The sequence below is a fragment of the Eleutherodactylus coqui genome, chromosome 4, assembly GCF_035609145.1.
Source record: "Eleutherodactylus coqui strain aEleCoq1 chromosome 4, aEleCoq1.hap1, whole genome shotgun sequence".
NCBI classification, from domain to species: Eukaryota; Metazoa; Chordata; class Amphibia; order Anura; family Eleutherodactylidae; genus Eleutherodactylus; species Eleutherodactylus coqui.
The window spans coordinates 265,113,675-265,139,530 of NC_089840.1; the positions used below are offsets into that span (position 1 = coordinate 265,113,675).

Sequence of the window (25,856 nt, forward strand, 5' to 3'; positions counted from 1 at the left end):
TTTTCTGACAGCTGATATACAGTTGGGTGCAGAGAAGCGGTAGGAGGGAGGCGCCTGGTCATGTATGAAGAGCATGTGTAATAAATGGTCGCTGCTACAGTATCACCATTCGAGAGGAAGGGCCCTTTTCCACGGTCCAATCAATTATTCAGCGTGAATTATCATTCAGTGTAAATGTTGCACCGACTGAGTGGCGAACAAGGATTTGTTTGCTTCTCGTTCGTTGTTCAGTTTCTGCATCTGGAAAACTAAATGAAAGATCGCCAGTATGAGGCCTCAGTCACACGGGCGTTTTTTCGCGCGATTTGCGGTTCGCATAACGGATGCGCATCCGCAAATCGCGTGACCGAGGCCGACGATTCGCCGAAAAACCTACACCTAGCAGCGTTTTCAGCTAAAGGGCCTGATCAAACGAGCACTGCCCGCTATCCTCTGCCACAGCTGTGGCAGAGGAGAATGATGTTCATCCATTGAATTCAATGGAGCCGCCAATACAGTCGGCTCCATTGAAAGCAATGGGCTGCCGGCAAGCGCTGTATGAATTTTCGGGAAGGGCTTAAAATATAGGCCCTTCCCTGAAAAGCATCCTGAAAATGTGTAAAAATTAAAAAAAAAAAAAAAGTATACTCACCCTTTTCCTGCAGCCGGAGTTCAGCCGCGGCCGGCCGGCAGTTCTCCTGCACTGCTTTCTGTAGTATTCAGCAGGCGGAGATTTAAAATCTCCGCCTGCTGAATGGGCTGCCTCTGATTGGTCACAGCCCTCAGCCAATCAGAGGCAGCTCTCACTCACCCATTCATGAATTCATGAATGGGTGAGTGAGTGCTGCCTCTGATTGGCTGAGCGCAGGGACCAATCAGAGGCAGCTCTCAACTGTCATTCAATAGCTACTGTGAATGGCGGCGAAACGATCCCCGGCTGCTCCTCTTCCATTCACTAGTGATGCTTGTTCCTGTGTAAAGGCAAGAGGAATGATTCTATCGATGGGACGACTACCTGGACCTCTGCGTCGAACAGCTCCTGCAACGTCCCAGGTCACCTGACTTACACTCCATAAATGATCCTATATGGATGTATTCGCACAAACAATTTTTCAGCGCCAATTCCGTCCGGTTGCGGTATGGACGGAACTCGTACTGTGGATTTCAATGGGTTAATTCACATGAGCGATTTTTTTCGTCACATCAATAGCGCAAGATTAAAAATTCACTGATGTCCTAATTTTTGGGCAATATCGCCCTTAAATTTCTCTGTGACTAAAAGAAAAACGGGTTTGTACTCCCATGTAGATGCGAGACTAGTGCGAGTGTGATTCAGAATTTTGACTCTTGAAAAAACACGGTTTTTGCACAAGTGGGGACTGCATGTGCCGTGATGCGTTTTTCTCGCAAAACGTATAACAAAACGCAGATTTAGAAGTGCGGTCGGACCAATATCACTCTCACCCGTGCAAACGCACCCCGATGACATTTTTGACCACTTCTACCGTAGCGTCATCCTTAGACCAGATAGAGACTAAGGCTTCATTCACAAAGGCGTAAATACGCATCATATTCTGTCCGCATTTAATAAGCAGTAGAGATGAGCGAGTATACTCGCTAAGGCACATTACTCGAGCGAGTAGTGCCTTAGCCGAGTATCTCCCTGCTCGTCTCTAAGGATTCGGGGGCGGCGCGGGTGACAGGTGAGTTGCGGCGGGGCCCCGAATCTTTAGAGACGAGCGGGGAGATACTCGGCTAAGGCACTACTCGCTCGAGTAATGTGCCTTAGCGAGTATACTCGCTCATCTCTAATAAGCAGTGAATAAAACTCATTAGTTTTGAATATTAGTCACGTTAAAGAAAACAATACACAGCGTGTCCTATATTGGTGCGTGTCCACATGGAAAATCCAGGGCATATACAGTAGTAGATAAGGACGCATCTATGCGAGAGTGCGATATCGGTCTGAGAAACGGAGACAGATATCGCGCTCTGAAATTTGCGAGTTTCATGCAATTCTAATGCTTTTGTGGGAAAACTGCATCACATTGCACCGCTGCAACCTGCGATTTAGAAAATAGGCATCGCCCTTGCGGGCTCATCAACGTGGCGTACGAGTGAGCTTAGTTTCAGATCCATACAATATAATGTAGGACATCGCCCTAAAATAGGACTGACTGTGATTTTAAAGAATGGTGTTTATTTCTGTGCCGGTTTTGGGTCACGCATGACTAAATCACCCATGTTGGTGCAGACGGACATCATGAGGTTTTCAAAATCTAATCTGCACGCTGTGGAAAAAATCCACACAAAGTCCGTGCAGAACTTGACATGCAGTGCAGAATCCGCAGTATGTCAGTTATAGCATTGGATACACTGCGGATTTGGGCCGGTAGACTTCAATGAAGAAGCTGAAACCTGCCATTATTTTGCATCAAATCCCCAATACCATGTTTCCCTGAAAATAAGACAGTGTCTTATATTAATTTTTGTTCAAAAAGGTTTAACTTTTTTTTACATGTATAGCTGCCTGGACACTTTTTAAATTGATTTTTTTAAATTAACTGTTAGCAGGGCTTAATTTTGGAGTAGGGCTTATATTTCAAGCATCCTCAAAAATTCTGGAAAATCCTGCTGTGTCTTATTTTCAGGGAAACAGGGTAGTAGCTGCAGATTTGCTGTGGATTTTCCGCAGATTTACTGCACGGAAAATAAATAATCTGCCCCTCCTATAGTTACTCCTGTCCTTATGTGAACCCCTCAATACACGTGAAAAGAATTCCATAAGAGGCTGCTATCGGCTCCTTATGTAACACAGCTGCACTTTTCCTTCAGAGCACTAAATTCTTCCATGGTGGAACAATCATGACAATGAAGTCTCGGAGGAAGCCCGCTAGAGGAGACGAAGACTTAAACGGAGTTGTGATCAGTTGCTACCTTGCGGATTCTGCCTCCTAGCCTTCACACCTGAGGCGTACGGTAAGGCCGTCCCCAGAGGACGCTGATCCCAGAGGGCAGCACTGAATATTCCTTCTGTCTGCTCTTGAAGAAATTCTGCAAGCAGCAGCGCCTGCGCTCGGCGCGCTGACGGCTTTTGTAACATTCTTGGGCGATTAAATCAATGTGTTGTTGCTGTTTTTCTTTTTAGTATGAGAAGGGTGCAGCACGAGGACACAGCCATGTAATGGGGGAGAAACTGTGAGAAATGACTTATACACCAGGGAAGAATGCAGTTTCTCCAGGAACCCGCAGTAACTGAACTTGACCTTATAGTATCCTCCACCGAGATAACAATACATGATATGAACACAGAAATGTTATCAACTGCACAAGATATAGCTACAAGTAACAATACTCTTGGACTTGTACATAGGGGCAGTATTATAGTAGTTATATTCTTGTACATAGGGGGCAGTACTATAGTAGTTATATTCTTGTACATAGGGGGCAGTATTATAGTAGTTATATTCTTGTACATAGGGGGCAGTATTATAGTAGTTATATTCTTGTACATAGGGGCAGTATTATAGTAGTTATATTCTTGTACATAGGAGGCAGTATTATAGTAGTTATATTCTTGTACATAGGAGGCAGTATTATAGTAGTTATATTCTCGTACATAGGGGGGCAGTATTATAGTAGTTATATTCTCGTACATAGGGGGGCAGTATTATAGTAGTTATATTCTCGTACATAGGGGGCAGTATTATAGTAGATATATTCTCGTACATAGGGGGCAGTATTATAGTAGATATATTCTCGTACATAGGGGGGCAGTATTATAGTAGATATATTCTCGTACATAGGAGGCAGTATTATAGTAGTTATATTCTCGTACATAGGAGGCAGTATTATAGTAGTTATATTCTCGTACATAGGAGGCAGTATTATAGTAGTTATATTCTCGTACATAGGGGGCAGTATTATAGTAGTTATATTCTCGTACATAGGGGGCAGTATTATAGTAGTTATATTCTCGTACATAGGGGGCAGTATTATAGTAGTTATATTCTCGTACATAGGGGGCAGTATTATAGTAGTTATATTCTCGTACATAGGGGGCAGTATTATAGTAGTTATATTCTTGTACATAGGGGCAGTATTATAGTAGTTATATTCTTGTACATAGGGGGCAGTATTATAGTAGTTATATTCTTGTAAATAGGGGGGCAGTATTATAGTAGTTATATTCTTGTACGTAGGGGGCAGTATTATAGTAGTTATATTCTCGTACATAGGGGGCAGTATTATAGTAGTTATATTCTCGTACGTAGGGGGCAGTATTATAGTAGTTATATTCTTGTACGTAGGGGGCAGTATTATAGTAGATATATTCTCGTAGATAGGGGGGCAGTATTATAGTAGTTATATTCTCGTACGTAGGGGGGCAGTATTATAGTAGTTATATTCTCGTACATAGGAGGCAGTATTATAGTAGTTATATTCTCGTACATAGGAGGCAGTATTATAGTAGATATATTCTCGTACATAGGGGACAGTATTATAGTAGTTATATTCTCGTACATAGGGGGCAGTATTATAGTAGTTATATTCTCGTACATAGGGGGCAGGACTATAGTAGTTATATTCTCGTACATAGGGGCAGTATTATAGTAGTTATATTCTCGTACATAGGGGCAGTATTATAGTAGTTATATTCTCGTACATAGGGGCAGTATTATAGTAGTTATATTCTCGTACATAGGGGCAGTATTATAGTAGTTATATTCTCGTACATAGGTGGCAGTATTATAGTAGTTATATTCTCGTACATAGGGGCAGTATTATAGTAGTTATATTCTCGTACATAGGGGGCAGTATTATAGTAGTTATATTCTCGTACATAGGGGGCAGTATTATAGTAGTTATATTCTCGTACATAGAGGGCAGTATTATAGTAGTTATATTCTCGTACATAGGAGGCAGTATTATTGTAGTTATATTCTTGTACATAGGGGGCAGTATTATAGTAGTTGTATTCTCGTACATAGGAGGCAGTATTATTGTAGTTGTATTCTTGTACATAGGAGGCAGTATTATTGTAGTTGTATTCTTGTACATAGCAGCAGTATTATACTAGTTACATTCTTCTACATTAGGAGGCAGTATTATAGTAGTTACATACTTCTACATAGGGGGCAGTATTATAGTAGTTATATTCTTGTACATAGGGGCAGTATTATAGTAGTTATATTCTTGTACATAGGGGGCAGTATTATAGTAGTTATATTCTTGTACATAGGGGGCAGTATTATAGTAGTTATATTCTTGTACATAGGGGGCAGTATTATAGTAGTTATATTCTTGTACATAGGGGGCAGTATTATAGTAGTTATATTCTTGTACATAGGGGGCAGTATTATAGTAGTTATATTCTTGTACATAGGGGCAGTATTATAGTAGTTATATTCTTGTATATAGGGGCAGTATTATAGTAGTTATATTCTTGTACATAGGGGCAGTATTATAGTAGTTATATTCTTGTACATAGGGGGCGGTATTATAGTAGTTATATTCTTGTACATAGAGGGCAGTATTATAGTAGTTATATTCTTGTACATAGGGGGCGGTATTATAGTAGTTATATTCTTGTACATAGAGGGCAGTATTATAGTAGTTATATTCTTGTACATGGGGGGGCAGTATTATAGTAGTTATATTCTTGTACATGGGGGGGCAGTATTATAGTAGTTATATCCTTCTACATAGGAGGCAGTATTATAGCCGTTCTATTCATGTACACAGGGGCTAGTATTATAGTAGTTCTATACTTGTATATAGGGGGCAGTATTATAGTAGTTCTATTCATGTGCACAGGGGGCATTATTATAGTAGTTCTATACTTGCACATTCAAGCAGTATTTTTGTTTTATCTAGATTTACATAATAGTAATATTTACAGTTTATCTTTACAATTCCACTATCCAATACAGATTATAGCGGTCTCTGTGGCAGACAATCTGTCCAGGTAATAACATAAAACTGGCTTTCAGATGAAGTAACTAAAACAAGTATTGGTTACTTACACACACTTGTGTCATGGAAAGCATTGTGATGGCAGCATTGTGCCGAGATTGTTCGGCAGTAGTGTTGGGATTAGCCTTTGGCCTTCTCAGTGGTTATCAGACTACAAGTCCCATCATAACCTGCTGCCCATCTAAACCCTACCTTAAGACCTGTCCCTTTCTGATGATCCTGAAAATACAGGACAGACATTAGGGTTACTTGACGAATCAGTGAGAGGCGGCTGATTCTTCATATTTGGTGCTAGTCAAGAAGGCGTTTGCCTGAAAGAAGATTAACTGTGATCCGATTAGATCAGAGCAGATTACTATGTGGAGATAACCGGACGGCAGCTGTGTATCACTTCCTAAAGACTGTATGTCTAGATCGTTGCAGTGTGATCCTGAAGATCCGTGTCCACAAAATATCATCTATAAGATATCTAATGAGACTCGTTACATGAGGTCTCTCAACAAGTAATTACGGGTGCCTTGATCATGAAATGTATGGTTTTCTAGTTCTCAGTCATGACAATATATTTTTTTAGTGGATATCACATGAATTCCGAGCAGGACATGAATGCTATACAGTGATTTATGCCTGCAATACGCAGACCAGAGGCGTAACATAAAGCTCCTGGTTCACACAACACAAAACTGGTAAGAAGGTCCTCTCACCAATCCCGTGCCACTTAGAAAGCTGGTGTCTTCTTCTATGGTAAATGGAGCAGGGGCAGGTTAGGCAACTACTTCTGCACCACCTATAGCTACATCCCAGACCTAGGCATGTTTTTTTGAGCGATCACGTCTAGAACTTGGGTCAGTTCAACAGGAAAACCAGACAGAAACACCTAACACTCATCCAATGGATAGGTAATAATTGATAGATTGGCAAGTGCCCAAAAGCGAGAACCTCCACCAACTGACATAAGAAGTGGGCCTGGTCTGTCTAGCTATAAGACTGCAGCTAGCTGGTGTCTAAACAGAAAGACAGTCAAGCCTATTGCTCTATTCAAACGAATAGCCTCCCCTGAACCATTTTGATGCATTGTCTGTCTGAGAGTGGCATCCCAATTTTCTGCTTGTATAGACCTTCTACAAAAGTTGCTGAAGTTACATCAGGACACCTAATGGAACAGCAGTGAGAATATATACTTAATACACAATGCTAGATTAGTGTATCCTAACCAGAATTGAGGTGTTCCTTAGAACCTGGTTGTACAAAAAAAAAAACAACAGCCAGAGAACTTTGTTAAGTAGAGGTTCCTCAAGGGATTTCCCGCATAGTAAAAAAGGCATTGCACTTAATACAGAGCCATCTTTCAAGCATTATGTACACCGATTAGTCAATATTGAAACAGGGACAGGTGAATTGACCACTACTGATGTTGTATTGACAATGGCACCTGGTGGTGAGCAGGAATATATTAGGCAGGGAGTGAACTGTACGTTTAAGTTAATCTGTTGGAAACAGAAAAACTGGGCAAATGTAATGATCGGAGCGATTAGGACAAGGCCAAGATTGTGATGTGAAGACAATTGGATCAGAGCATCTCCAGAAAGGCTGGTCTTGTGGGGCATTTCCAGTATGTAGTGGCTGGGACCTACAAAAAGTGGGCTATGGAAGGACAGTGGTGAACCAGGAACAGGGTCCTGGGTGTCTAAGGTTCATTGATGTGTGATGGGTGAAGGCTGCCCAATTCCACAGAACAGCAACTGTAGGACACATTACTGATATCAGCAGTAGGAATGTTAATAGAAATGTGTTCGATTACAGAGCATCATAACTTGCCCTTTATAGACCCGCGTAGTCGCAGATCAATCAAAGCACCCGTGTCTACTCCTGTGCACCGCTAATAGAGGCTACAACAGACCATCATATTCGGACTACAGAGCAATGGAAGGTGGTAGCCTGGTCTGATGAATCACTTTTTCTTTATTACCACGTGTCTGGGTTCATGTGCATTACCTACCTGGTAAAGAGATGGCACCAGGGTGCCCTACGAGCAAGAGACAATCCAACACAGCCAGCATGATGGTCCAGGCAATGTTCTGATGGTTACTTGAGTCCTGGCATTCATGTGGATGCAACACATGCAACCTACCTAACATTATCCAGACACAAATCCTCCCCTTTATGGCAGACTTCTCTAATTGCAGTGTGGCTGGGGCCATTATAGTGCTGAAAGAGGGCACTTCTAAGATTGTTCAGGAATGGTTCAAAGGAATATGGCAAAGAGTACAAGGTGACAACTTGGCCTCCAAATTCCACAGATCTCAATCAAATCAAGCATCTGTGCAATATACTGGGAAAAAAGTCCAATCCAAGTAGGCCCCACCTCACACCCTGCAGTACTTAAAAAGGAACTATCATCATCTTGGTGCCAGATCGCACAGGACATCAGAGGTCTTGTGAAATTCATCCCTCAACAGGTCAGTGCCGTTTTGGCAGCAGCAGGAGGAGATACAGATTAGGCAAGCAATTTGCTTTTTTTTTTTTAATGGATGTTATCAGCAAATGACGTTATTTAAATCAAGTATTTCCAGTTTTCACATCGGCCATAAAAACTTTAACCAAAATTTTTTTTTTTAATAAGCTTTCCTTTACAGTCATGCCTGATTCCAGGGATCATTGCATCTGTTCTTGTCATAATTGAGCAGGAACTACAGGCACTAGCGTTCCTAAACAGTTAAAAAATTAATTAATTAATCCGGTCACCTTGATTTAAAGAAAAGGAAAAAATATTTTTTACATGACCCATGCCCTAGTTCTCACATCCAAAAAGAGACATAACCCTTAACTTCTACTCACACAGATGCTGAACCACAAACCTAAAAAGTCCTCGTACCACAAAAAGATTATGTAGATATTTTTTTAAGCAGGATCCAGTAGAAAGGAGCAGGAAGTGGATGCAATGTTTGTCACGTCTGAAGAGCAAGCACAGCAGAATGTTCTGTCCGCATGTAACCCTATGTTTACCATATGGTACGGTAATGGATCGCTTCCTTATGTAAACAGTCTGTCCATGCACGTTAGAAACTTAAAGCAGAATGGAGGGTTGACCTGTTTTGTCGAGGCCCAATCCCTCTTCAGGATGTGTACCGATTGTTTATTCCTGTGTGATTACTTTGTAAGGGAAATCAGAATTTCTGGTAAGCTCATGCTTCGAAACTGAAGTCAATCTGAGAAAGCAGAGGCACAAGGGCCAAGCTTCCAATAAACCACTGATTCCGGGATACCGTGCAGCCACACATACTGTAGTCCATCAAAAGAGAAGTGTTCATCACAATTCCCACACTGAAGTAACGGGTAAACATCAGATTAAATGTAACATATTTTAGACCTCAACTAAAAATTGCACTTTAAATCAAAAAGTTTCTCCCAACTTTCCAATATACGTTTTCCAGTTCCAGGCTGTGACGTCAGCAAACCTATAACTCAGTAAGAACTAGACACGCATACAAATAAAGGTCACTAGAATTGCTCGACAAATAGATCAAGCACCATCCGTAAACACCGTTTCAGACAAGTGCTTCCGAAAGAAGAATTTTCCATTACTCTCCTTGGGAGCCAGCTGGATGTCAGTTTTGGAATTTAGCAAAAGCAGGAACATAAAAACAAAGTAAAAAGACACAGACCAAGTTATTTTTTTCCTTCTTCTGTATACATCGTAGATTTAAAAATAGTCTTCCATCAACCGTGACGGGATCCAGAATGCTCCAACTACTATTTGGGTCCTTAGGCTTCTCAGCTGTGTGCCGCCTGAATACAGCTAGCTCTCATTCCCTTCAACTTTTCCGCAACTCCTTGTATTTTCCAGTGACTCGCGTTCTCTCCAGCGGTAAGGTAGGAGGAGGCTTCAGTCTGGTCATTTGTGGTGCACATTAAAAGGTTGGTGTCTCCGCTGGTCGAAGAACTGCATATTTGCTTTCCTTCATCTAATAATAATCTTTATTTGTATAGCGCCAACTTATTCCGCAACCAATGCTTTTTTTTCCGCCCTCCCTTCTCACTCTCAAAAGTCTTCCAACACAAAAAGTGAAGTTATCAAATGCTTCTTCTGTCCACCTTCCAGATCTACTAACCCCCCACCCCCACCCTGAAACCACTTTGACCTTGATGGTTCAGATCTGTCTGGACTAAACATCACCAATGGACATCCTCTGTTGATCCCATGTTCCAGCCTGCATATTCCTTAACCATCACATGACCGTGCTGATAGACAAAAGTACAATAAGACTAGGTGACCAAAAGGCCAATTCAGATAATTTTTAGCCATAGGGTGTTGCATTTTCGTGAAGGAGTGTGACAGGTACCACCCAAAGGCGGATCATCAGTGCAAAAGTTGATCTGCCACATTAGGGCATTTATGTCATTATCAGGAGCTGGAAAGTCATCCATGGCTAAACAGCAGATATGGGCCGTAACAGATTGGTCAGTCAATTGTCCTTTTAAGGTTGTGCTTCCAAATGTCAGCCTTCATAGAACCACCACACTTACTTCACACTTATAAATGGAGAAGTCAAACTATTCGAGTCTTTTGTATTTTCAGCCTAAGACTCCCGTTCATGGCATATCGAAAGCTCTTGAAGTCTCTTCCACCAGACTTGTCGTCTTTGAGTTTTCCCTCGTTCTCTGCTCGGCCCACCCTTTGCATTAGTACAATTCCATCTTCCGCCGTAGGAATGGTTTATTGCTCAGTGTGCCGCTTGAATGCATATAAAGTAAAAACCAAACAGCGTTGCCCGGTTTTAGTTGTTTATTTGTAGGTACATTGCATTTAACAGGACGTGGTTTAATATAAAATTGTAGAAGGCCGTGGGCCTAAAGGGCATTACAAATCATTTTGGATACAATTGGAGGTAATACGCCAGTAGTAAGACTTACAAAAATTAATGTTCTACTACTATTAATACTACTGTATGTTTACAATCAATTCAATAGGAACACGCTAGCTTTTGTATACTTTATGGTCATCGACCCCCCCTAATCCAAGGGAAGGTTTTCTTAAATTGCATTTGAAGAGTGCACAGGGGTTCTTTAAGTAAAATCTTTGCTCGAAAAAAAAAAAAGGGGGTAATAGATACTTTTTTACTTTAGGAATTGAAAACAAAGTTCGAGGATTTTTGTTTTTATAGGGATACTGCTGCAGTAATGTAAATGCTGCCGCCATCTCTGAGGAATTTTAATAAAAAGCTTTATTTAAATAGAACCCAGTCTTCTCAAGATTCTGGCTACAGTGTTTAGGAAATTAAACTCCTGGGCAATATCCTATTAGTATAAAGTGACCCTCCACTTTTGGGACAAGATTGTCCCAGGACTGCAGGGAGAGGGCAGTATATTTCCCTTGCAGTTCTTCCCTGCCACCTCTCCAATCTGACAGTTCTGGGCCAAGTTTTTGGTCATCCAAAATGGACCTAATACACACTGTGCCCTGCTCTCTGAATGGCCAGTGCTGATCAAATGAGCAGCAATGGCCATTTAGACAGCAGGTACAGAACATTGGTAGTCTACCTAATTCCCCCAGGGTTTTGGTAGTGTTAGTCTGAAGATTGCATCGGTCATCTTGGAATGGAACCTGGAACTGGTGGAAAGGAGGAATAGCCGAGAAGAACAACTGCCCAGGACCAGAGGGCCTTTTAAAGCCAAGAGCAGGAAATGAGCGAAATTTTTCACACTACCTGTTAACTCCCCGCTGCTTCCATCTCTGTTGACGAATTGTTCCTGTGCACGTACAGTACAAGATGGCAGCTCAAGTGCAATTAAAAAAAAAAGCGAACAACTGTCACTCCTCCCTTATGCAGCATTTTGACTGGAATGGTAATAGTCTTTATCAAGCATATTCACAAGATTGCTGAAGCCAGTAAATGGTCAAGTCAGCGGAGATGGTAAAGCAAACTATCTCTGGCTTTTGTTCATATTCACCCTGTACTGCATTCCTTAGATTAGTCTCCTGCTGTTATAAATGTGTCAAGTGGGCAGTCCTCATCACTCATTATCAATGGGTGAAACCAAACTTGATTGTTAGCAGTGGAGACTGCCCATTTGACACATTTACTGTGCCAGGAACATAGTCTAAAAAGAAGAGCCAGCAGGAGCATCTATGAAAAAGAGAAAGGTTCTCCTTAACTCCTTAAGGACCAGGCTGTTTTGTACCCTAAGAACCAGATACTTTTTAGGGATTTTACCCATGTGGTGGTTTTAATGCCCCATTTTTTTTCCTTCAGCTACCAAAAATATTTTTGCTGTGTTTTTTTTACCCCATGACACATGGGGCTATTTTTTCAAATATCTTTCACTGACTTTTCTGTATTTTAGTTTTATTGGGGGTACAAAGCTTATAAAAAAAAAAAAAAAAAAAAAAAAAAGATTTAAAACTTTTTTAAAAATTAGTATATTTACGCTACATTAAGTTGCGGACATTTTGATCTATAATATGTATGGTTTGGGTTTACAGGGCGCATACGGCGACAGTTTTGGTTGGCGTTGGCTTATTTTATTTATGTATATATTTTTATTTTATTCTGTAATTTTGTCTTACTGATGTGTGTAATTATTTTTTTTAAGATCTATGTCCCCCATGACATCATATAAGACCTAAGGGGGACATTCAAATTTTATTATTTTATTTTTTTAATTTGACACTTTTCCATTGCAGTCGAGGCATCCATAGGAGCCTCAGTTACAGGGAAAACATCCCCTGTAGTTTACTATAGTCACTGGCAGAGCTGATCAGGGTCTGCCAGGACCCTGTAGTTCTGCTGTGACAGGGAATCCTGGCAGCCGGCTCGTGTAGTAGTGGAAGAACGATTTTCACTTTCACTCTTTAGCACATAGCGCTCATTGAGTGCTGTGTACTAGAGAAAGGAGAAGGCAGAAAGGGTTAAAACCCCTCCTGCCTTATCCTCAGGGTTATCAGCTGTGACTAACAGCTGACAACCCGACATGCTTCTGATTGATTGCAGAAGCAGAGGCTTTAAACCTCCGCCATATTTTTACTATCAAGCCGGGTTTAAAGTCCAGTACCAAGCTCCATAAGTTTACTGTGCTTGGTCCTAAATGGGTTAAGGCTCCTGTCTGGTAGAATCACTTTCATTATCTTCCTGTGACTTTCACACTGCCACTAGGCTAAGGCTGGTCAAACCGCCGTACTCCTGCTGAATTTATAGGTCTGTAATATTGACGCATGTCCCGGCCTAACCACGAGTCACCTGCCCTAAATTCCGACTTGCATAACAAGTCTATGACGTTCGGAGTTTGGGTAACGAGACCTGCAGTTAGGCCGGAGCACCCATCCGAATTACAGATACATAAATGCGGCTGGAATATGCTGGTGCATCACCAGCCTAAGGGTGCTATTACATGAGCGTTAACAGCCACAAGCAAGGCTCACAAATTTACAACTAATTGTCGGGCTGCACCTGGATTTGCAACGTGAAACAATGCCAAATCCATATGCAACCTGGAAGTTAACAGTAAATCATGAGCAATACCCACAGTCACTAATACTCATGATAGCACTCCAAGAATGTGCAGACACCTGTAACAAGACTAAGTGAATGGAGCAGACGGGCACAGCTGGTTGAGTCACTCGCTGCCTGCCCAATTCTGAAACAGCAATGGGAACGGAGACCATTGTGTAACCTGCCCTATAGCTGTCCAGGCAGCCCTGTATGATCCGGATCATGCAAGTTAAACTCCAGTCCGTCAACTGTGTGGACATCCGACTATTTGATCTACACTCCTATGAGTTTTTGTATCTGACAACCCCAGAGCATTCAACAATATTAACATTACTGCAGTAGTCTGAGTAATGGGAGAGAATTGCAAGAAAAGGTTTAAACTTTATGAAAAAAGTATTTCAGTGGACTTTTAAAATATAACATTCCTGTTAACCATATTGTTATAAGCAATTCCGGCCCTCATGTGGCTTTGCAACCATGTTCTCCCTATTAAAACAAGATCTCTGCTACTCGGATGCTCTCAAGCCTGGTGCATACTAACAGTATAAGTACGGGGCAATTGCAGAATCAAAGCTACAATATAGATATCTATGAATCTCATAATGTCCATCTGAAAAATGTGAGCTGCCAAGCACCATCTCCCAAAAGATTTACTTGCCCGAATGACATAACTGCAACATTCCCAGATCTAGCATGCCGCAGCCAAAACCAGTGCTGGCCATGGCAATTGACCAGCGCTAGTATATGCCACCTGGCAGGCAGCATGGAACATTCTACAATTGCCAATAGCTACAGCTGGCAGCTTTAGAATTCCCTATGACTGCCAACGGCACTGTTGGCACAGCCAGCACAGGCTTCAGCCACAGCAAACAAGTGGGATGGTGGGTAAATGGCATTCTGGTAAAAGTAAAGCTTAGGGGAGATTTAGTGCCCCATGGGACTGGCCAAAAGCTGAACCAGGATGTGACCTTTTTAATTTTGCTGGGAGGGTATAGGGAACAGCAGTACAGTAATAAAGGGACTGAGACAGTTGTATTCCAAGGGCTTGTTCACACTAGTGCCCAACGCGGGTTTTGACCTCTCAAAATGGATTTGTCGGATGCTAATCTGAACAAGACTTCCAGTGACTGAACACAAATTGGCAAATATCAGCTGTTGTGGGGCCAGCTTAGGTGGGATGGCATTGTCCCTTTTACTTTGCAATTCATGAAGAGCACATTTGGAGAAGAGCGATGTTGCAGAACAAGAGGTCAGACATGGGCATGTAGAGCACCCTGGGCACTTTGTAAAGTAGATGGTCTCTTATAGGATAAGACGAAGAATGAAGGACAGGACCAGTAGAAGGAACCTAAAAGGGGTTGTCCAACATCCAGAGAAAAGTGCCCCAGGGTAGATAAAGGCATAAACAAGCCATTACTTATCCTCTTGTTGCCTCCCGTCCAAACACCACCAACCCAGTCCCTGCTGAAAAGGAAGCGATGACATCACATCCACTCACGTGTCGCTGCAGTCACTTGTCGTTCATACACAAATGACCACCGAGACAAATGACCAATGAAAACATCATGGCTTCCTGTATCTGCAGGTACCAGGATGGTGGGGTTGGTCCAGAGCCAACTCAAGAGGGTGAGTAAAGGTCATTTTCTTTTTTTTTTTCTAAATGCAATTACCCATCCTGAAGGACTGTGTCTAAATGTCAGAAAAGGATTATGGAAGACATAGGAGTTGATGGAAGCACTTTCCCTATACAAGCTCCATCTATTAGGCAGAACGACTCGAATGGGCAGAGAAACTGTGGATGCCATGGTACCTATCCAGTTTAACCCTGGTACTTGCAATCTTTAGTAATATCAAAAGCTATAGATTCCGGCCTCAAATTCTAGTAGATTCCAGTTCTTTCACAGAAAGTGGACCGGTTTGGGAAAACTCGTCCGAATTTTTCTCATGTTAACAAGATGACAGCCAGACCTCCGCGGCGCAGACTTATGACTAAGGCCGGTGTCACATCAATGTAGACTGAAGGCATTTATACATGCATACTATAGACATGTCCACCGGCCTGACCGTGGGTCTCCAGCGCCGAACTCCCGAGCATCATAGATTGACATAATGCTCAGCGTTTGGGTCAGAATAACCGCAGTCAAGGCAGGATACATATTACAGATGCATTACCAGCCCTATTAGGTCAAGCTTAAGTTGACAACGTTGTGTGGTGATGTCTTACTGGGTTATAACATTATCTGCGCAGGAAAGGCCTCATACTATTTGGAGGTTTTCAGCTGCCGTTAACGCTAGGGTGAAGGCTGTACAGCTGCTCTATGATCAGAATAGACTGTTAATAGAGGTCCAAGCAAGGACTACATGGCAATATTTGATAGTTGATTACAACCACTCAACCTTAATATTTGCCTATTGGAAACCGGATCACAGGTGGAACCTGAGGCCATCAAAAGTCCCATCAGTTCAAATGTTGGCAGTTTGCAACTTTTTACAGCTGAAAAGTCTCCCAGGAACTGCTTTCTGAATGGGAAACACAAGCAACCCTCTTGTCCCAGGGCCACTTAGACGGATTGGCTATAGAAAGGGGAGAGAGGATGACGCCATTACCGGGAACCCTCTTCAATCTTCCAAGATAACCGTTGTGCTCCTGCATCTACTTGATGACATCATTGCATGCAGCTTTCCAATTGACCAGTGCAGGCCAATATAGGCAGTATGGAATATCTTAGACCATCAATAGATGACCATTGTTCAGGGAGTTAAGAATCACCACGGCTATATTGGAAGAATGAAGAGGGACCCCCGGAAACTGTCAAAGATCAGCTGCAGAATGGAGAGAAAGCATGGCACTAGGTAATATAAATGTTCCCCCTCCCATTTATTAACAAGTTTCATCCCAGGATTGAAAGGGGCCAATTTAAAAAAAAAAAAAAAAAAGGAAGTTTATTGCAAGTTGACTGTCTAAAAGGGGCTTGTAACTAGAGATGAGCGAGTATACTCGCTAAGGCACATTACTCGAGTGAGTAGTGCCTTAGCAGAGTATCTCCCCGCTCGTCTCTAAAGATTCGGGGGCCGGGCCGGCGGGGAGATCTCTCTCTCTCTCTCTCCTCCACAACTCACCTGTTACCGGCGCCCGAATCCTTAGAGACAAGCGGGGAGATACTCGGCTAAGGCACCACTCGCTCGAGTAATGTGCCTTAGCGAGTATACTCGCTCATCTCTACTTGTAACATAATATCTGGGATTGAGAATCTGGTATGAAGGTCTAGGAGTATTCACAAATGCTGGCCACACAAGAACCAATCTTGCCAATTTGTTTCAGACACTTATCTTGTTACTTAAAATTCTGGTTCAAGTCAATTGAAACCCAAGAGGGCAGAAGTTAATGGGTACCAGAAAGAGGCAGGCAAAATTTAATACAGGCACAAATGGAGAGAAGAGGGAAAAAAACCACATTAAACTATGACGCAGTTACCAACCACCGGCTTCAGTGGTGACGGGGTGTTCATAGTCTCAGCCACGTTATTGATCATGCAGCCATAAGAAAAACATTTTCCCCCCCACCCCCAAGTTTGTGCCAGTATTAAAATAAAAACGTTTAAGTTAAATCCCAGGGCTCTCTCATAGCTCCTTGAGTGGCTGCAACAGTATTTCAGAATTAGGCCATCTTTAAAGAAAACATGCAATTTTGTGCAAAGATCTCACTTTGGTGGGGGTTCAGGTACAGAGACCCCCATCAGTTTCTAGAACGCCTTCCATTTCTCATATGAAGAGACTGGAAGGAGTCTGTTTTCCACCAACGATTTCATCTGCTGCCATTGTCTGCAAGATTAGAGGAAGAAAATAGTTAGAGCCCCTTGGGAGTGATACATGGGCACTGGTGTCACGCCCTTCTAGATAGGTCACAGATGGATGCTGCCGACCTAGGAATGCTGACAGACTAGAACAGTCAATTGAGCATCAAATCATGATGCAAACTGCTGCAGGCGGCTAGGGGCTTTGGTGCAACCCAAAAGGTGCAGAGGTAAAGAAGGCAGAGATGTTGGTGGTATGGTAAAATAGAACACTCTTTGGAACCAGTATGAAACGCGTTTCGAGGCATGTGCCTCTTCATCAGACAGCTGGATTGTGTTTGACTGCCATTTGAAATAATCAAAGACCAACAATCTCAACTTATGCTAAAGCATTAGTTGGCAGAAAGGTAAACTGTGGTCTACCCAGACAGAGGTTCATGCCTCAAAATGCGTTGTCTATTGGTTGTGAATAAAGCACTCTTTACATTGTAAAAGGTCGGGGAAAAAAAAAAAATATTGGAAATTTGCACAAAAGGTGCAGATTTGCTTTAAAGCCTAGCACAGGATGCCTTCTGTGATACACGGTACATACATGTAAAGAATTCTAAAAACACCCTATAATGTCACTGAGATCAGACATGACTTTCCACGTCGAACCGGGACTATGATTAGGTTCCGGTCCGGTTCTCAGAGGATTTGTGATAATTTGTTTTGCACCAACTACAAATCACACATGTAGAAGAGCGCCACCTCTTTCTGGTACCTCATGCAGGGATAATTACAGGTCACTCATCTAGTCACGTCTATATATACACACACACTTCCTGCTCATCTCACGCAGGCATTTCCTCTCGTTTTTTTTCATCCAGCGAGTTTCCAAGCACGCCTTCCTCGCTTCAGGCTCCCGTTTCCAGCCGTCCGACATCTGTCGAGACCCCCTCTTATAGCTCCTAACGTTTCACGCCTTTCTGGTTCCTCATCCTCCGGTCAAAATTGCAACCTCTGCGGCTCCCATGTGACAAGACCCACACAATGCGATTCTGTACACAATGCTACGTCGTGGAGTTTTTCCATTGGTTGAGTATTTCAGAGACCGGAACCAGCAACGCCATCTTCCACGAGCATTGGTGGGAGGAAACTACAAAGTCACAAGAAAGAAGCTAAAATTTAGAAAAATGAACCAAGAAGTGTCTTCTGTACAGAATTTAATTCCCTATCGTTCGGTCTTAAGAAATTAAACAAAGTGTAAGAGACTGTCGAAGCGCGGTTACACCTGGAGTAAAGACGACGAGTCATCCCTAATGGGCGAGTTTACGTAAAATTCTGCAAATCCTTAGAAGGAACCATCTCTGCAACCAAACATGGAGAGGAGGAAAATATCAAAATGCGATTGCAAACCTTTAAACCCTACGGTCACAGCCTCGAATGTTGTCTTTGGCTTCTCAAGGACAGAGTACATCTCTCAGGAGCTTCCATTGCTTAGGTAAGACATCACTTCTAAAAGATGTCCTTTTTGCATTAATGGATTCGACTTGCAAACACATTAGGCCAAGTCGCTGATCTCTCAACTTGCGGTTTTAATTTTTGCATTACCCATTTGTTCCGCTGTGAACTAGAAAACAGCCCTAGACTGCAGCATCGAGCAGACGTCTAGAAGTAGGCTGATGACACAAATGAGTCAGAGCGCCTGCCAACAGGGGATTATTAGCTGTGCGCGAGCGGGCGAAGAACGCCACGGAACGGCAGTGCTCTACATTTCTACAATTACAGCAAGCAATGTTCTGTGTCGGTACCTTATAGCCATGTCTGTCTGCCTCAAAATCAAAACCAGAAATGACATGTAAAAAACCAGTGGGTTTAGGCATTCGTGTAGGCAGGATTATGCGATTACTTTTAGGCCAGTTGCAGACGAGTATCGGAACACATCCATCATTGAATGCAGATACCGGTCTCGCTAGTATTTACCGGATCAGTTTTAAAGGCAAATACGGGGCGAATAAAAATCAAATATTTATGAAATGCACCGGTATTCTTAAATCGCTTTCTGTAGACTATGACGGGAGTATTTTCTGTAAAAGCAGTGCATGTTAAGTTCTTAAAACACAGCAATGAAGATTTCTAAAACAGCTTCATAGATATCAGATAGCTGAGCATTTTGGTCTTGAAAGCAGATTTAGGCTGCCTGTCCACAGATGTAGCTATATCCCGCAACAGATCGCCGCTCGGGAGGTGAGAGCTGACAGCTTTTCGCGCTGAGCCTATCTGAGAGATAGGCTCACCGCAGAGAATTGCGGCAAGCCACGATTTAGATCCCGCTATGATTCTCCGCTCGTGGACGCCGATCCTGCACTTTCCGTGGCAACGCTATGGAAAGCTTCAGACAGCGCAATTCGCCGGCGAATCATCGCCCGTGGACAGGAGCCCTAAAAAAAGGCAGTCCTTTGAAAGTGACCTTCTAAAAGTCTTCTCACCCAGAAAGTTAATTCACGAGGGATGAGCAAGTTCTAGAATCCATATCACAAATCCTGCACTGACCAATGGGGCAAAAAACTCAATTGTAGCCCTTTACGCTGACCCGAATTCAATTTACTTGGACTGCAGAGAGCGTCTGCCGGCCGACCCTGGCATGGCTGCTAAACAGGGTTACACAAACTAGCATGCAGCAGAAACGTTATTAGGGTCTACAAGAGACTCAAGTTAATCCAGATGATTGCACCGCAACCAATGAGAAGTTACAGCTGCCTTATTCGGCTTCATTCACATCTGCGTTGCAAATTTTCGTTGAGATCTAGCGGAAATGGCTCTACCAGAATGCATAATGGCAGCCAGGCAGAGTCCATTAATCATCAATAGGTTCTAGTTGGAACCGTCTGGTCGCAACCAAAAAACGGAACTAAAGCCTGATTAGTGTGAAGGAGCCCTTAGCCAAAAGTTGCATCTTCCTTGAGAGGACCAAAGGCCACATATGAGGCTACTTAAGACACGGACATTTCCTTTTCCGCACCTTCTACTACACAGATGGACCGATGTAAGGATACTTATACAGTTATAATGCACCCCAATATACAAATGTAGCTTTATAGCACTTGGCAATACAAAAGCAGTATGTAACCCCTAACAGTAGCAGGTGGTGGTCTTCATCCGTCCGATCCAAGCCGTTCTCTTCTGGCTTTTATATTAACGGGTTTTACTCCGGGGGGATTTGTCTCACAGAAGCAAAATATATCCTTGTAAGATTTCTCCTCGGATTGATCAATATTGGAGAACACAAAGCCACAGCCTAACTGCACAGGACAAAAAGGCAAGATTCAGTTTCATAGTTGACAATTTATTACATTCCAGCTTTTTATTTCATATTTTTTTATGTTTTTGGCTGTTGGCTTAAATAAGAAATATAAAAAGAACAAAAAACCGTGCACTGAGATGAAGGAGCGGGACGAGGAGCGGCCCCCGCCGCTGCCCTCTGTAGTGTCTGGCTGGTGGGGTCTGTTTAAAGGGCTAAAGAAATTACTGACCACAAAAAGGGACAGGGAAGGAGGTAGGAATGTGAGAAACGAGCTGCAGGCCTCCCCTTCCTCCCACCCCTTAAGACAATATGAATCCTCGCTCGGGCTCGATAGACTAGAAATAAAAGCTTCACATATAGGCGCAAGATCGGCTGATTTCTATTGTCCTCCCCCCCCCCCCCCCCTTCAAGAAAAGCTGCAATGAAAGTGTCTGGCAGCTGCTCACCCCATCCCTGCAAAGACATTGATATGCATATCAACGGCACCAAACCTGCATGCTAATGTGGCGGCCGCCGAAGATCTACAACCATCTTAAAATGAGGTGGAGGGGGTGAGGGGGGAACGGACGAGATGGCAATGCAGGAGTTGTGGACCGTTCGGGAGAGGACAAGACCCAACTATGACGGTGAACAGCCGAAGGTCTAAGACAAGTGCGGCCAAACCGGAGGGAATGTTAGTGAGGTTTGCAAAAAAACTGTAAAAAATAACCAACTTCATCCAAAGAAAGGAATGTTTAGCAAAATAGGAGGAGCCGCGTCCGACAAGGAGCCCACGGTTGGCAATGTGCGAAGGCCTCCCATGCGCATTAGAATTACATTGGGGTTGGAGGACTTTGAGGTATACCAGGGCGGCTCAACTTTCCAGATAACGTCAGGAGAGGAAGATCAGGAATGCTGAATTTCAGCACCCGCTGCCATTATTCCCCAGGAGATAAGCCCCCGTCACAGTCTTCTAAGCACCATGAACTAAGTTATGGCTCTAGTAAGATAGGCATTGTGGAGTACAGGGGAGTATTACTTACCCGTTTCTATGCTGTGCCCTGCCACCTGGAGTTGGCGCTTGGTCTGTGGGCAGGACTCCTTTCTTCAACGACCGCAAAGGAACAGCTAGCCAGGTAAGTAATGCACCCTCAGACTCCATACTCTGTCCTATAAGCACCGTGACTTAGTATATGGTATAAATTGGACGCAACAAGCCTTCACATGTCCGGAGGAGTCGGGGGAAACCGCTGTCAAACAATCGTTGAGCCAACAGGTGTATGGGGGGCCCTAACACAACCACACGGTGGGCATTTGAATGCAAAGGCCAACGAGGGAAATCTACAAAAAAAATGAAAGCTAATCGGGAGGAGGAGAGGGGTTGCAAACTCATTAATCATTAAAACCCTGCAGCCAGAGGCAGACAAAAATATGAAAGGGTAACAAAAGCCTTACAAAAAAAATAAATTCTATTAACGCTCCTTAATCCCGCTGAAGCCCTTCATCCAGTGCAAGGAAAAAAAAATGAAAGCAGCAACCTGGGTTTTAAAAAAGGAGAAAAAAAAAATATGAAAGGGAAAAAAAAAAAAATACAATTTTTTTTCAAATGCAATAATAAAAAAAAACAAAAAAAACAGTATCATAACACTGCTATTAACCCCACTGCTGCTGCACAGCAGTCTCAGGGTTAACGAATGAAAGTGGGGAAGGAGCAGAACCCCTTAACTGCCAGAGGCACTGCTGCTTTTTACATGATCCAATGCATTGCAAGAATATTCCAGTAGTAAAGGGGTTGCAGAACAGTAAACCATATAGTCTTGTGCATACATAATATAAATCTATATATTATATACACACACATTTATTATATATAGGAGATCTTACAAGGGGGGGGGGGTGGGCATTCAGACAGTGTGCTAAAATGAACAGTATGGGGGACATTCAGGGGTGTACAGCAGGAAAAAGTGAAGTTTGAGAAACTCTATAGGGCGCCCACTGCGGCAGCAGCCACTACCAAGCGGCTTCCATCAACATTCAGATGAGATCGGCGTCCTTCGAGTGAATGTTGGACTGGGCCGTGTATTGGCTGCGGACATCGGGCGCCCACAAGTAGATATAAATAAAGGCCTGGCAGGTTATGAGGCACAATGGAAGAGAAAGCCGGCCGTCTCAGTGGCCACCACGGTGATACCCTGTGTCCTTCCATCATAGCTGGAGCTCCACAGGAGAAAAATACAGATAGCTTGGAGGGTATTTAAGTTTTTTTTTCTTAAGACCTTACATTAAAAAAGTGGTGGAATCACTGACACCATTAGCTTTCATGTGCCCCATACGTTGCTGGAAGGGAAATGTAGGGAGTACCTGTTCATGCACATGCAATCTGCAGAAGATACAGGATCGATATATACGTCACCCCCGCTCTGTGCGACTCTGGGTCAGCAGGATGATATGGCGGAGGAACGGGAAGAGATCCTCCAAACACGTCACCATCTGCGTCACCAGGTCCAAGATGCCCAAATGCTGACGGTTTCCTTTAGAAGAAGTCCCCTTCACTCTTCCATATTGCAAAGAACAACTCCGCTGATGCGAGTAAAACATGGTCAAGCTGTTGTGGACTCCGATCAACCCAAGATAAGTATTTAGGAGGAGTGTTCCCAATAACTGCTACTAGTGGTGACATTAAGGAACACCTCAATCCAGACAATGAGCTCACAAACCGACCGTGCGCTCTCGCACCTCTGCCATTTAAAGGTGAAGTATAGAATTAGGTTTGCCATCTATAACACACCTTGCGCCACGGAGTTCGACAACTAGAGCCTCGGGATTAGGATATTTGCATGTCAAGTGGTTTTCTGGGACTTTATTGATGACTTAGTAACAGGCATGCTGTTTACCAAAGCAACACCATAGCAAGTGCTCCCGGGCCTTCTCCATTATGCGATGCTCAAGAGGCAGTGGAAGGGGCTGACCGGGTGCCGGCATCACACTTGAACCGTCCATGCATGTGTAGCGGCCAGGAACAGTACGGCAAGCTCAGTCCCACTCAAGCGAATGAGACAAGAGCTTACAGTCCCACTCCGAGTGACAGCACAGAAGGCTCAACTCCATTGCACAGCGGCTCCTGCAACCAGAGGGCCACCGATCTGACATTGAGGACCTAAAAAGTCCCAGAAAACCAACAGTTGTAAATTCGGAGGGGCGAGCAAGGGTTGTGATATCAAAGCAGCTGCCCACTCCAACGGTTGCATCAAGAGACTCGTAAGATGTCAGTATCTTTAGTAGAACCGCAAGACCGCCGACAAGGAGGACGTGCTAAACATCTCACTCACCGCTCAGCAGGTAGCAGCGACGCCGTAATAGTCATCTTATGCCCACCATTGGTTAGAACAATCTAATGAGCGGTCTAGAACTAGCAAGAGGTCCTGGGCTTTCTTCATTAAGGGATCTTCAACCCCTCCTCATATCTCTTGATTGGGCACCAGCGTCATATCTGACCTGTCAATCAAGAACCAGGAAGGAGCGACAGCCCAGGACCACTCGCTAGTAAGGAACTGCCCATCAGATGGTTCTCACCTAGTTTACATATGGCGCAAAGCAGGACCAAATGCAGAGTTTAGGGTCACAGCTACAGGCCGGGCGATGAGGAAGCACATCCGTCTGTCAGCATTCTTGCCACACTACAGGTTTAGTAGCCGAAGATCCGCTGACAGGATGTCTTAATATTAATCCTGTAGTGAAAAGCATTACTTAGCTCACTGGCAAGAGAAAAGCTTAAGACAGTAAGATATGCAAATGAAAAAAAACAAAAAAACTTTGCTCAAACTTTGCACCAGAAGACGCATTTCAGACTTACGTGATATCCTTTAAGAAAGGGGAGAGGGATGCAATATGAACTATGCAATTGTAAAAAAAAAATGTATTAAATAACGGCAGCGGTCGGCAAGAATTGAGCAAAGAAACATTACAAGGCTTCCTTATACTTCTCCTTTAAATATGTCCAATGTAATATGGAAGAAATCTCCTAGCTACTACCTTCCCCACTCAGTGGTGCAGCCTCATTTACAACAGGGATTCTGCGTTTACCCACCCGGACCCTCCCAAATCCAAACACCAGCAGTAATGGCCCCTACAATATTTACACGTGCTACATCCCCCCTCCCCCCCTTGACATAACCCCCTCCCCACACCCCTCCCACCCACTTTTCACAACCCCCACCCCCCCCCCCCCGTTTCCACTTCTTCTATTCCACCAAAAGCTTGATTTCGCTGGCAAGAAGCTGGTTCATGTTAAAGATGGCGCTCTTGGTGAGGAGCTCCCTCTCCGTGGCAGTGTCAGGATCACTGTCCACAGAGCTGGAGCTGGCACTCATGCTGTCTCCAGCTTCATGGTGATGGAGGAGAGGAGCAGGCACGTCAACACCTGTACTGGAAGTTACGCCAGGCAGCTCGGGCTCGCTTGTCTCGCTTGCGCTGGACACGACAGAAAGGAGGGACATTCGTCTGGTCAGTCGACTTGGCAGAAGTGAAATGGCGTAGTCAGCCACCATGGAGGCTACATCCATGTTGCAAGCTTTGTCGAAGGCGATAAAGCCCACGTTGGCGTTCGCTTCGCAGACGCAATAAGAGCCGTCTTCTTTGGTGAGCAAATCAATGCCGCACACATCCATTCCCAAGATGTTGGAGACTTGAATGGCGAGTTGCTTGCCTTGTTCGCTCAGCGTGCACATCATCCCGATGCCTCCTGCAGAACAAAACAGGGATATCTGATTAGAATTAAGGGGATAAAGACGGTCAGAAAAAAGGTCGAACAGAACTTCGTAGCAAGTGGTGAAAGGTTTCAGTGTCAGAGGCATTAAAAATGTATATTATATAGCCCTTAACTCACAGCCTTTTTAGGCCGCCTGCAAAACGAGCGGGTCGGATCCGGCGGCGAGGATTCTCGCCGCGGGACCCGACCCGAGCGCCTGCAGGGACGAGCGCGTACTCACCCGCGCCTGGCGGCCCCAGCTCTTTCATGTGCCGGCTGCCAGCGCAGACCGGAGCCGGCAGCCAGGTGAGTGACGTTTCTGTGCGGGCACAGAAATAGGACATGCCGCGGTTTGCTTGCTGAACGAGATTTCGCGCAGCCAAACCGCGGCCGTCTGCATAGGATTGCGTTTGTTAACGCAATCCTATGCAGGCTTTCAGTGGTGGAAATCCCGCCGTGGGATTTCCGCCCGTGTGCAGGCGCCCTTACAGTATGTGGCCTCTTTTGTTGCTACTTCAAATGACTTACAACCAAAGAGGTTGGTTCGGCTGCCCCCTCAATCATGGCAGGGGTGGATCCTATTCACTGACATTCACTTATGTATC

The 25,856-nt window shown here is 43.8% G+C and overlaps 1 protein-coding gene across 1 annotated transcript in view; it reads right to left on the reverse strand.

The window, feature by feature from the left end:
• Window positions 1-24,733: 24,733 nt before the first annotated feature.
• Window positions 24,734-25,856, reverse strand: part of RIMKLB (ribosomal modification protein rimK like family member B) — a 30,032-nt gene continuing 28,909 nt past the window's right edge. Inside the window, exon 7 of the mRNA XM_066601225.1 lies at window positions 24,734-25,245. Coding sequence (XP_066457322.1) covers window positions 24,746-25,245 — 500 coding nt within the window. The 3' untranslated portion in view covers window positions 24,734-24,745. The remainder of the gene's footprint in view (window positions 25,246-25,856) is intronic.